General features: G+C 42.6%; 2 protein-coding genes across 2 annotated transcripts in view; one reads left to right on the forward strand and one right to left on the reverse strand.

The window, feature by feature from the left end:
• Positions 1-13332, reverse strand: part of T265_14249 (hypothetical protein) — a gene marked incomplete at both ends in the record, with an annotated part of 68382 nt that overhangs the window by 34354 nt on the left and 20696 nt on the right. The window contains one exon of the mRNA XM_009172766.1: positions 12193-12266. Coding sequence (XP_009171030.1) covers positions 12193-12266 — 74 coding nt within the window. The remainder of the gene's footprint in view (positions 1-12192; positions 12267-13332) is intronic.
• The window catches only part of T265_07274 (hypothetical protein), a gene marked incomplete at both ends in the record, with an annotated part of 77737 nt that overhangs the window by 26929 nt on the left and 37476 nt on the right, over positions 1-13332 (forward strand). The window lies entirely within an intron of this gene.

The following is a 13332-nucleotide window of genomic DNA, read 5'->3' on the forward strand; positions in this document are numbered from 1 at the left end:
TGACAGTGCTGGATTTATGCACCAATTTACCAGCTCGCGCGTGCAATGCGCAGCTACCTAACCCCCCCCCCAATCATCGGTGAACGAAACTGTGGCAGCTACAACCACTCTACGACAAGTACGCGGTTCTTACAGCTGACAATGACGATGATAATGATGATGACATCAACCTCACTATAAGGAAAACCAGAGAATTCATCTCTCCTGGTCTTTTTCCATGTCATGCTTGACACAAGAAGCCGTCATGAACTCTCCATGGAAACCGGATTCCTTGAGGGTCTATTGTGGAGCCCCATGTGCAAAATTATTTGCGAAGCATTTGTTTAAAGAAGATTCTTTTTCGGAAGATCTACAATAGATGAATCTACATAACGGCCGGACCGCGGTAGTATCAGGCTAATACAATGCGCGGAAACCGCATACGGTAGATGTCGAGACGTGGAAAAATTACCTATCAGATTCATGGGCTTCAAACCGTGCTAAAAACATTTTAGAAAATAAAATATAAACTAGAAAACATTTTTCGAATTCGCTTATGAGATTTCGCCATCGTCTATACTGCAGCTGTGTACTAAAAAGAATGCCACAGCTGAAGTCTAGAGCGGGGTTTACAAATCGAGCTGACTAGGAAGTCAACACAGTTGCACATAAGTCCCGGTGTGGCGCACGGGCTTCGACAGAGCCAGATTTTGACTATTTATGGATAAAAAAACTCACTTCCGTGGTCACGTGACATTTGGTAAAGTGGCTGTGGAGTTCAGGGTCGAAGTGCTTAACCAGACAGTCAACGATATACAGTATATTGGCAGGTGGGTTAGGGAAATCCTCGAACCAAAATGCGCACCAATTATCTGACAGAAAACAGAGAAAATTGCATAACAGGTGGTGTCCGTGTTAGATGAACTGACAAATAGGATTATTTTAAATATCAGCGTGTTCAAATCATTCAGCACAATAGCACTCGGGTCAAAAAACATCCTCAGTGGCCGAAATGAAAAAGCATCTGCATGACTTGGTAGGATTACGAAGATAATAGTTCCCAGTCTTCCTTACTTCCGAACTTATAAACTGGATTAACTAGCGAAACTTTTTGTAAAAGTTCGCTTTTGGTAAGCTATAGACTACGTTGGACGTCCAGACTACTGGTAAGTAATGAGTTTGCTTATCCGAACAACGATTTGGCAGCTGTTGTACCGCGCGCTTTGAATTCAACCAGATGGCATATGTCTAAATTCAAATTCACCAGCTACAGAAAACGTGATGAGTGAGTCACCTAGCGGTTGTGGCTGCAGGTTAAATCGCTTATGCAATCGATCTTTCGGGAAACAAATCTAAACTTTCCTCACCGTACTACTAATCTCGATAAACTGATACTCTGGTTCAGGTGAAAGGAGACTGAACAACCATGCAGTTGAATCTAGGTGGACCGGAACAGAAATCTCATCAAGCCCCAATAGACGTAACTCTTTATTCGGGCATTTATTCACAATCTATTGGGATTTGATTGTATGTGCAGTAGCAATGACAGAAATTACGTCCCCTAGTCTGCTTGTGAGGATGAGCTTTCCAACAGAAAACGCCGCATAAAGATTAGAGCTTCGCCTACCTACCAGCCTACTTGCCAGCCAGTAGCTGCAATTTGTTGAAATACTCCCATTTACAAGCGTAATCTGCTCAGACGTGTGATCTAACTACGGTTGCAACTCCGATTCTGCTACACATTTCAGTGACACCCGGTGATTGTATACAAACATTGATTGCAAAATATACATAGAGAGCAGCAGAGTAACGTACTGACAGAAATGGATGTGCGCAATCGCCTGATGTGACACCGAGCTCCAAAGAATGAAGACACCAAGAAATATTGGAATAAATGCTCAGTTGCTAAAAGAGGAACGGTTCACGCGAGAAAACACGATGTTTTGACCACAAGGCGGTTAGTTACTGTTTTGGTTGCGACTGTTTTTGAAGTTTCTAAGGGACCTTGTAATCGTTAGAAAATGAATTGTTTTAATATCCACTTGCTGGTTTACTTTGAGCCCAAACTCATGCTAAGCAATACTTCGTAGTAGGGAAAACTGGCGTTCCGTTCAGGGTTGTTACTCAGAAACCGCGAGTGTTGCACTCTGATTAGTTTAGTGCAGACAAAGTACGAATGAATAAGGCTTAATGCACTTAAACAAAAAAGGTGAAACAGGCTTCTCTCCATCACAGTAAGGTATCTCAGCCCTTTCAACAGATTTATCTGGCAAACTATATGTACAATATGATATCCGGCCCAGCAACTGGATGCCAAGCTTAAGAATCCAACTACCGAATACAGTTTTACACTTGCTCACCAAATTTATTACTGGTTCTCACAAACTCATCTTCGGGCTACTGCTAGAAAGAGCATCACTAATTATCGATGGCACTCTCCTTAGCTCAGTGGATTTCGGAAGACACAGGTTACGCTTAAAATAGGTAGAACATAGGGTAGATGGAAACTCGGGGACTGCACCTACCTGATGAGCCCCAAGAAAGGCGAAACCGGTCGTGAGCTGTCGAAGAGTTTTCAGCAACCTTATGAGTGGTTTCCTTCATAAATTAGTAGGTGTTTACACTTCGGTGCTACTGTTAAGGAAGAGCATAACTGAAGCCGTGCCATCCGGCTAGCTCACTTAAATCAGACCAATCGAACGATTCCTGCCCATTCACGAATGTGAAACCAAAGGCTCGGGCGGAAAAAATAGTTCAGAACATTACCTTATAAGCTATGGCCTTTTCATCACAACCGAGAAAGAGAAACACCCAGAAGATTAGTCATGTCGTTTCAGAGCACCACGTGGACATGACCTCATCTGATTAACCTAAGTGACAGTGCTACGGACTGGAACACTCAATTGTAGCTTCTTATGAATTGCAAGGACCGAATGTGAAATGCAGCATAAAGTATGTAGAGAGCCCCATAGAGCAAAACGAATAGACTACACAACATACACCATTCAATCAAAATCTGGACTGATTTCAAGGGAACACTTGAATGAGGTTCGAATGAATCTCCCAAGTTAAAACAATTGCGTCTGCGAACGACCTATTATTCCAGTATGCAAACAATGTAGCCTTCAAGTATTAGAAAATATTGAGTTGAAATCTGGGATCGCATCTACCTCGTGTTGTGCTAAGAAACCGAAACCGATTGTAAGCCGCTGGGAGGTTTGCATTAATCCCATGAAGAAAAGACCTACTACGTTGTCTGTAACCTGAAGCCTAGTTGAATATAAATTCGTCCTACTCACGAAGACCCCTATTCATAAAAGGACGACTGTTATTAGTGGACCTATTACAGTGAAGAAACTGCGATTTGATCCAGACAGGTACTTAGCTATAAAACTGACTGAAGCTGAGACGTTTCAGAGCAAAGTGAACACTCGCACACAACCGAGATACTTGGAGCAACAGGGTACCTAGTAGCAGAGTCTGTAGACGGTACACGGAAGCCGTGATACGAAAACAGCGGCACTTTACTACCTAGAGCAGAATGTCACACTCAAAAGCAAGTTACTCGAGAATACTGCTTCCGAAGTAAACCTCGGATAATTGGGCTACCAACGAGAGAGAGGAAACCTTTATTCTCAAAATGCGTCGTAATCGAAGTACTCGGTCGTTTTTTATATTCAAACGCCCGTGTTTTTCAGATGTTATCCTAAAATCCTTGAGATGTCTAGACAAGAGCCTTAGTGCCTTCATATGAACTAAGTGGTGAGGTTAAACGCTACTTATATCATGCTGATTGTTGAACATACCATACGTACCATAATTTAACCTAGCATCGACCTCCCCCCTCAGAAGTTCTTATCCAGATAATATGACACCAACTAGGTCATCTTAAGAATTGTACTAAAACATCCTTTGAAAAGTGCCATGCAGCCCCATACTCAGAATAGTAGCTTTAATCGTCCAGCTGTAGCACCCTCCCGGTGCCCAGCTGCCATGCCGCACGAAGGAGGCACGAGGGCTGGGATACCGCCAGGTTGCCCAAACCTAGACAGGGGAAGTCGAGAGGCAGAGGTCGGGTTCGAACCACGGACCTTCCGATCAGTAAATTCGCCCCGCTTTTGCCTCCAAATGATTGCCTATCGTGATCCGTTTCATTCACACAGATTAAGAGATATTATCTATGGGTAACATCAAACTAGGTTGAATGCTCAAACTGGAGTGGGTTTGCAAAATGTTTTTCTGACGTGAAAATAGGAATTAACAACATTTCGTATTGGACCATTTGTATACAGACTCACGGACGTCTGAGCTATGAAGTGTCTGTGTTGACGAAACGCACATTAGTGAACCTGATCGATGTGTATTGTTAACTACCTCGTGGTTGCATGTGTTGATCAAATGAACCAAGTGAACAGCAAACATAAAGCCCAAAAGATAAGTTAAGTTCAGACCTTCACTATGTGCTCTTCAGCCCATCAGAAGTCAGTCCCAACGGAATGCTATATGCACAACATAAAGTTTCGTAACTGATCACTAGGAATAGAACGGTTAGCGGTACACAGGTTTCTTACCACAACGTCAACTCTCCAGGGAAATTTTCAAAGATTTGAGCACTGCAGAGTTTTTTGCCATAAAAATACATATATCACAATTTGACCGTGTGGTGCGTAAGTTATACCGCTTTGTGAACCACTCCACTTCATGTTTGACATCTAGTTGTATTTCGCTTTTCCCCGAGTCGCCCGGATGACGGAACCAAAGTGATGGAGTTGCGCTCCGGCTAGAGAGTAACAGACGGGGTCAGCGATGAGCACCGTGCGCAACAACCTGAACGGCAGTTGTGAGCTGATTAGCCGCTCGTGGCCGAAAGCACTTGCGTTCGAACCTCTCTGTGAATTCATGAGATTCACACTGATGATTTCAAATAAAAGTGAGGCTTTTCGAGTGACTGATTTCATCTACGGCACAATGTCGATCACAATAGCGTAAGAAGCGTGATGATAAAGCCGTGCGGCACAGTCTTCCTGCAGAGCCCTGAAGCGATATTTTGACAGCCATGGAATGAGTGGTGGGGACGCTACAGCATAGGCTTGCCGGAGTTCGATGCAGAATTCTAAAGAATAGTTAGACAGGATGTTTATCACCCATGTGAAACTGTCTAAACTTTATTTCGGCGCTGCAGCTTCTCTCCAAAAAGGCACATGCGCAAACATACTATCAACATTCCCAACGCGGCTCAAACCACAATGAAGTTACAAAACCATGAAACGGAACCAGCTTACATTAGCGACAATATGGTTTAACACTACAAGCATAACTCACTCAGTACAGTGGCGACCACCTCGAATGCATGGAGGGTATTATTTTCAAATAGCCTGACAAACGGATAAGCCATCATAAGGAGCCAATCGGTTTCGCCAAACATCGGAGACCAGAAAGCCAAGGCAGAACATACTCTAGATCAACATGAGAAAATTTTGCAATCAGGTAAAGAATCACACTCTGTGGTGAGGTATGTCAAAGACAGTAGGGAAGCGTCAGAAAACAGTATTCCACTTTACCCTAATGAAACCATTTGCAACTGGAACATATTCTGCACTTTCAGCATAGAATTTCCGCGAAAATGCTGCGTATGAATACGAAAAAGGGACCCTGAATGACACAACAGTTTGAAATACATCTCAAAACCAGTGAGGCGCGAGAGCGTTATCGATTTCCAGTAACTTCGTCGACTCGAAGTTAAATTGATGAGGACATTTTCAGTCTCCATTTTACTTAATGCTGAGCGCACTCATCCGCCAACCCATAACATCTGTGGCACCATTTTCAGCATACTAGTTTTAGTGTTCAATAAAACGGTGCACAATAATCTCTCTAGAGAGAGAGGATACTAAAAACACGTGGGCATTTCAGCAAAACAAAGTGACATGTAGCATGAGTGTAGAAGGATCTACACGTAACAAAATTAAAACCCACTCATTTCATAACCCGTGGCGTTATACCCCGCTCAACCATCCCAAATATACCAGCTCGTCGAGTTCATTTGAAAAGTTTCAGTTTCAAAATCACCCAGAAGCAGAATTTTTGTGGGGATAAGGTGACTTCTGAGGTTTAGACGAGAATTCCATCTCACAAGTGAAGCGAAAGTTAATTATATTGCTGATCAGTCTTTTTTGATCTAATGGTAATGGTAACAGACCTATCTGCACACTTACGGCGCCGATTTTACATGGCTCTTAAACGGAAGCATGCGAAGCATCTAAAGAGATAGGGGCCATAGATTGGCAGGTTGAAGCTTCTGTGAAATTGAATGTGAGCACACTGTACCCCATATTCGGTACTTACGACATGCACTTCCGTCATTTACAACGAAATATGAACCTATATCATTAATGTCGCATCAAAAATGGTAATTGTCCGTATAATGAGTGAACGAGGAGAGCTTAAAAACAATTATTCACGGTATTCTGTATGCTACCACTCGACTTTCCAACATTGAGTGATTTCGACTGCTGAGTGAAACTCACAACAGAACTGGGAGGTTTTGAAGACGTCCATATGGATTATTTAGGAAATTCATAGTTCAGAGACCGAACAAGCAACCACCAAGTTGCGCCAATGTTGCAGCACAACGCTGCCGTGTAATCAGGAGGGCTGCCGAACCGCTTAGCTTAGTAAACCCAGGATAAGAGACAAACATAAGAATTCGCAGTCAGTCAACAGAATATAAGCTGCTGGTGATCGATAATAAGAGCGGAATTCGAGTCCAACGCTTTTTCATCTTGGTGTGGACCAACTGGAATATTAGCAGCTGGATGCGTTAAAACGATATTCATGCAAATACAAACTTCATTATGCACTATACGTATCGGTAGTCGGAGGCTACCCGAAAAGGCATGTGTTTACGTCGTTAAATGAGCACACACGTACTCAGGCTCAGGTGACTGCGGCGATGAGCAGATCACCTACCCTGGATTGATGATGATTACGTGAATACATAGGTGGGCGACGATCTAAACAGCGAATGACGCGCGAGTGGGTGAGCGATAACATACGTTGGACCGCCAAGAAAGAGTGAACGATCGATGGTTTCAGATGCTTGAGATCTTTTCTGATGGGAGAGCGAAAATGACGGCAAACGATGAAACGCAGAACACTGTCAAATCGGTGGACTCACTGAACGACAGACCACTGTTTATTGTCTTATAAACAGAAAACGAAATCAGTTTTTTAAACTGGGACAGAAAGCGCCGCTGATGAGAACTGAACACTTTGCCTGAAAGAATGTTCAACAAAGTGAGTTTCATTCAGGTGCCAGTTTCCACATATTTCCATCCTAAATCTCGCAACTACAGGAAAATAAGGTAATTTCCTCCATGATTACGTAGCAGCTGAGCTGAATTTATGACGGTTCCAGGAAAAACAGAATTTTTAGGTCACATTAACACATAGTGTCTACAGTGAACAGAACCCGGGATAACAATACACGAAGACTCAGAAAGTAACCTCATAAATGGAGTACATGCGCAACTAAACCAACAGTACAACTTTGCTGTTTTCATCAAAATGCGTTCGACTTTTCAGTGAAGGGTTGGTCAGCTGGGCGGTTGGCCGAGCCCGCCAGTTAAACTGCGAGCCCTTCTTCCTCGATAGAGGACGGATCTTGGGTGTTGTCCCGGGTCGACGACACATTTTGTCTCATAATCCTCAATAGATCGAAATATGATTTAGAATTCTGCGTAGTAAGAATGTCTTCTTCAATCGAACAAGAGGAAGTAGCCAAAAACTGGCCTACGCGTGTATTTAAACGTCCAGCTGACAAGGTATCACTATGGTAGATTTCAACAGAAAGAATGGTGTTCAATGATCTGTAGGGGCTGAATTCAAGTGTGCAGAGGCTGTGAAAAGCAGCGAAAATAAAGAGGTCGCTCACAGTAAACCAGACAAATCTGGTATAGGCTTACAATCTCAAAATATTTATCATATGGGTTTAGGTGGATTCCAGAATGTTCAGCAAGACGAAGCTTTCCGTCCTCACACAGATATGCATAGATCTAACACATTGATTGATTGATACGTATTTATCTAACACATCCCTAAAACGAAAAAACCCACGAAATGAGTCTTGATACAGGACAGAAAGCCTCAGGTGGCTTTTCGGGCCCAAAAGGCGTTGTATTAATAAAGGCATAGAAAAATTCCCATGTGGTGGTTTTGTGGTTATCAGATCCTTTGCAAGATAAAGCGAACCAAATAACCACCACTAGTTAAAGTGCCTGGTAGGTATGAGACTCAGCAAACGGAGAAAATTATTATTGTACGGCAGTGAGGAATCAAAGTTCAACAATCTCAAAAATGGTGAAAAAATCTTCACTATCAATGCAAAGTTAGCCAAAGGAAGCGCCGTCATCAATATTTAGTTATCAAGATGACTAGATCGAACCTCACGGGAAACGAATAAAAGGCTACCACCTGCACACCAAAGGGTGTCATGGAAAACCTCGTATTGGATGGCAAAAGTCCAGACGGCATTATGAAAAAATTGGTGAAATCTATGACCATGTAGAACACGCACGAATAAAACAGGTTCATGCTAATTGCCGGGAAAAAATGAAGCTCCGTGTCTGCAACAGATTTTACACAAGATGGCTTCTTCAGTTTCATGAAAGTAAACATCTCATAAGCATAAGGTACCGCAGCATTTCAAGGCCAATTACTAATTTTGTCTTCGGATGCAATATAAGGAAGATTATACACGCTCTTATAGTAGAGTCGTTTTCATTCCATGGATTGGCATCTAGTAAACCCTGCATTTTCTTGTGAATCATGTTACACAGACCTTTTCTTGCCATAGTTTTCGCCCATCCCTTTGATACAGCTCTAGCACGAAGCAGGTCACAAACACCTTAGAGCATTGATTGATAAGCTTTACGGCCGACACCACATCACCGTTAGTGCATCGTTCGCCAGCCAGATAATCACTCAATTATCCTGATCATTGAAGTGTTTGGAGAATCACGCATACTCAACCTAAACAGAACAACTCTTTCAACGGTGCAGTCAGTTTGTACTCAGCTAATAGAGTAAACAAGCATCTAGTACAAGGACGGCTAAAGCCTCGGGCAACCCGCGCAGTAGGCCATAGGCAGAACATCAGGGTTGCGGGCAAGCCCAGTGTTCAGGCCTGGAATTTACCACGACTTAAATTATCTACTAACAAATTTCTAGTAGTGAAAATAAGGAGGGGTAAATTCGACAATGTTCCTTTAGAGATTAGGCCCGGCAAAAATGAGGTTCTTACGTGCAACAAGGTCGCTATGAAACTTCCATCACTTTTGCTTTGGTTGTTTATTTAACTGGAATAGTGCTTTATGACAGAAACTCAATAGACAGACATCTTAAACGACGCTCACACGACAGTCAGAATGTAATGGCAACATTGGTCCCTATTTGTAATCGACTAGGTTTTAACCTCTTGAGTGTCGAGATTCAGCCAACGCAACACAATAATCAGGTCGGAACACCAAACGAAGGTTAACTTAATGAGAGTTCATGTAAAATCCGGATTAATTTTACTAGAGTCCCACCATCACTTAGTCGTCCCAGGTTTTTCACAGACCTTGGCAAGTAACAAGCTTTGCTACCAGACCTGACCAAAAGAATTATTAGACCAGATGCATCAGGGTCGTCAGGCGTGGTACAGAAAAAGGAAATGAAAGGCCTGTGCACGAAACTTGTCCGCAATTTTTTTCATAAAACACATACTTCTGAAGTACTCCAATGGACTTCTTTTGATGCCAACGAAAACAAGCTGGAATAGTTACAAATGCCGGGTGGATGCCTTTTTTCACCAAAGCACCGAATGCTTGCGTGTTGGACGGCAACTGCAGGACTGATCGCCAGATAAAACTTCTGAAAAGGTGAAACGATACAATCCAAGACACACATTGTACGGTGTGCAGACCAACGGTTACTGACTGACAGTACAGCTACTTTAAACTAATTAAAACCAAGGGCTGAATACGACTCTATTAGCCTTAAACGGCAACGTAAATGGTGGAACCCTATAGAGCCCTCCTGTAGAAACTGTATGTAACAGACGACTATGTTCAGATTTTTTCAGCGTGAAATTAATTCAGTATTAATATTGTCGATCTCTTTTTAACTTTGCCAAGGATTTGATGACGTTTACTTGGCAATCTTTTTCCACATATAAATAAGTATGAACGTGGAAGACCAATTGCACTAAAAGAACGAAGGGTAAAAACGATCCAGTTGCTCGTTCATCCATTGCACGAGTTTTGTCACAACCCACTTTCTAAACGACCTCAACATAATTGTGTCATTGCAATAGCTGCGTGAGATGCTACTAACAACCACTCGTCACCAGCGCAGTGCGAAAGCCCACTGGAATGCATACATTAGAAAGATATGGTGGTGTCGATCAGTAGATTCTTGTATTATGTTCGCCAAATTGGCGAGTTCACTGCAATACACAACATTCAATAAAATGCCAGTTCTCCCGTTTCAAGAATCCTAATAGCAAACGAGTCGGAAGACCGAACAAAAGTGTTAAGCATACCCAAGTGTTAAGCCATACCCAAGTTTACGTCAACCATCCAGGAGTAAGCCACTGTGTTCACCACACGGTGATAGATATAGTCCAAAAGTTGTGGTTAACAATTGTAAAATCAATGCGCGTAAAATTTGTGCTAAACAGAATAGAAGTTTCAACGAAAGACAAAAAGAGGACGATATGAATCCACTTCATTTGCTCATTGACTCGGAATGGAATTCTTCAGATCTTTGAGATCCAAAAGCCCAGGAAATTCCGAATAAAGAAGCTGGATGATTCATGGTGTACAAGGAAGCAAGTCTGATGTGACTTCCTTCAATAATGTTATGGGCTATGCATCAAGTTATCATAATCAACTTCACCTCACCTCGTTTGTAGTGATAAAAATAAGCAAAACATACATCGTTCGTCAAAAACTTCACACAAAACTGGCAAGTATAATAAGGTGGCCGGTTCAAAATATACGGTGACCAGATGCCTTATTAAGCCTCTGGATTGAAGAGCAGTTACAAACTCGTAATGCCAGACAACAAACAGAATAGAATTACGAACTGAAATGCACCCTCCATCTCCGCATTCGGTCGTCCCGACCCGATTACTCAAGATTTCCTCGCCACTACACCTAGGTGCACTTTCCACAGTGATTAATTGTAGTGTGCTACAAGGAATGGGAGTGGGAAGAATAATCTGATACCATGGGGGCATGTACCGATCCCACGCTACTACGTGAAACGGCGCAAAAGGAAAGCCTAATACCGCTGCAGATCCCAAAGTACACATAACCTCCAAACCCAAATGCTTAAACGATCCACCATGCGGCTTTTTGCCGTGAAAGCCCAGCCTACAGGTTTCAGAACCCAGCACTGACAGAATGTTTGCACAACAACTTGAATTAAGAAGAGTAATCGAAGAGTACAACGGACTCGTTTTGTTTTGTCCAGAGTACTAAAGTTCAGAACTGTACATCGATTAGTGTGACCAGTTTGTAGCAGACCCTCTTTAGAACAATGACATAAGCTGTCTACTGGTTTGGATAGTTGCTTTTATTGATGGGGAACGTTAGCCTGCAATAGTTCGTGTCAAACCGATGGAGACAGTATACGACATTATGCTTACGGGCAAAATGCGTACCAAGCAGGATTAAGTCACGATACATTTGGCCGGTCCGACAAATCCAAAACGACGAGTTCAAAACATATAGTTCTTAGCTAAACCACTATTCACATCTCAACTCGGTGGGAACGTTTGAAATACCGTGTACTTCGTTTCGCTGATCGACTTCCTGTGACAATGACTGTAGGAATGCGATGGAAAACACGTCCAAGTGTTGCACATCTGTACTAAAAAACATATTTTTGTATTTGCTATTCAGAAAACTATCATTTGGCCCCTGGCCGAACGTGGTCTTCCGGAGTGTGTATTTCATCGTAATTTCAATTTTTAATTTCATTCGGGTAACCAAACCCGGTTAGCATTATAATCGCCAATAAGTTCGGAGTAATCTACGTTTGAGAAATGCTGACTACAAAACGAAACAGTAACGGAGTTTTAATGGCATTTCGCACAGTCGTTGAAGCGCTGACGCCATCAGCGCTATTACGAAGTGAAAGCAAACGGTGAAGAAAAACAGTTCTCACCTATACTTAACGGGAAAGCGTCCAAATTCTCTCAGTAGTGATCTAAGGCGCCCGCGATTCAACAGCCCTTCGGCCTAAAGAGTGAAGCACAACGGGATTAAACGCGAAAATTTGTTTACCGGCTGGCAAAGATTACGAAATGGACAAAAACCGATATCGGGACAAAAATATACACCACATAGGAGCCGAGATATCAAAAATGAATACTGCATAAGGAGAGAACATTTATCGGGTGAAACCTACCGATATATATATATATATATATATATAGCTCTAGAGATCTCGATGGTAATGACTCTTCTTACAAGCAAGCCATCGACCTACTCTATCACGATTTTCCCTGCTAGAATACCCATTCCAAGCTGCTCAGATCAACCAAGTGATTCGGTTGTTACGACACATCAGGCGTATGCACCTCCCGGTTGTATCTAATTCAATTTCAAACCATAGCGTTATTTTCGTTCAGTTCTGGGATAAAAGGGAACACCGCGATAACGCCACACCACCAACAACAAAGCACTGGGTTTTGGGAGTAATGGGTTGAAGATGTCTTCATTACACACTGGACATTGTCGTGAAACCTGACCGTAACTACACAGGCAACTGAACTGCACGGCCCGCTCGCGTGGTTTGGTAATATCTGTTTGCATTGTGGACATTCATTATAAGCCCAAAAATTGTGGCAATCATATCTGGTGGATAAATGTCTAAGTTTAGTTCATTAAGTTGTTCCGAGAAAAATACGCCAGTGCTTTCATAGTCTTTCCTGAGGAATCCCTACCAGTTCCTGTGGCTTCCGAAATCTAGCTGAGGCGGCTCACTTGGATTTAAAACCCGTTGAGACGGAGTACCTATGAAAACGGCCAAAAATATTTTGTAAAAAACTGACTATCAGTGGTACGCTAGTTCGAGCCCATCATCATCATCATCACTGACAGCACGACATCAGTGTTCAACACCGATGCTTCACTGCCGTACAACCATGACTTATTTGAAAGCCTTATTGTAAAGAAAAGAATAAAGGTGGACGGGGAAGGGACTTAGTGCTAGCTTAACACAATCATTCCGAGGTGCCTACACCTCCAGACATTCACTCAGGCAATCTGGATAGAAACTGACAACAAGAACGCCACTGACATC

Source organism: Opisthorchis viverrini, assembly GCF_000715545.1.
Source record: "Opisthorchis viverrini unplaced genomic scaffold opera_v5_163, whole genome shotgun sequence".
NCBI classification, from domain to species: Eukaryota; Metazoa; Platyhelminthes; class Trematoda; order Opisthorchiida; family Opisthorchiidae; genus Opisthorchis; species Opisthorchis viverrini.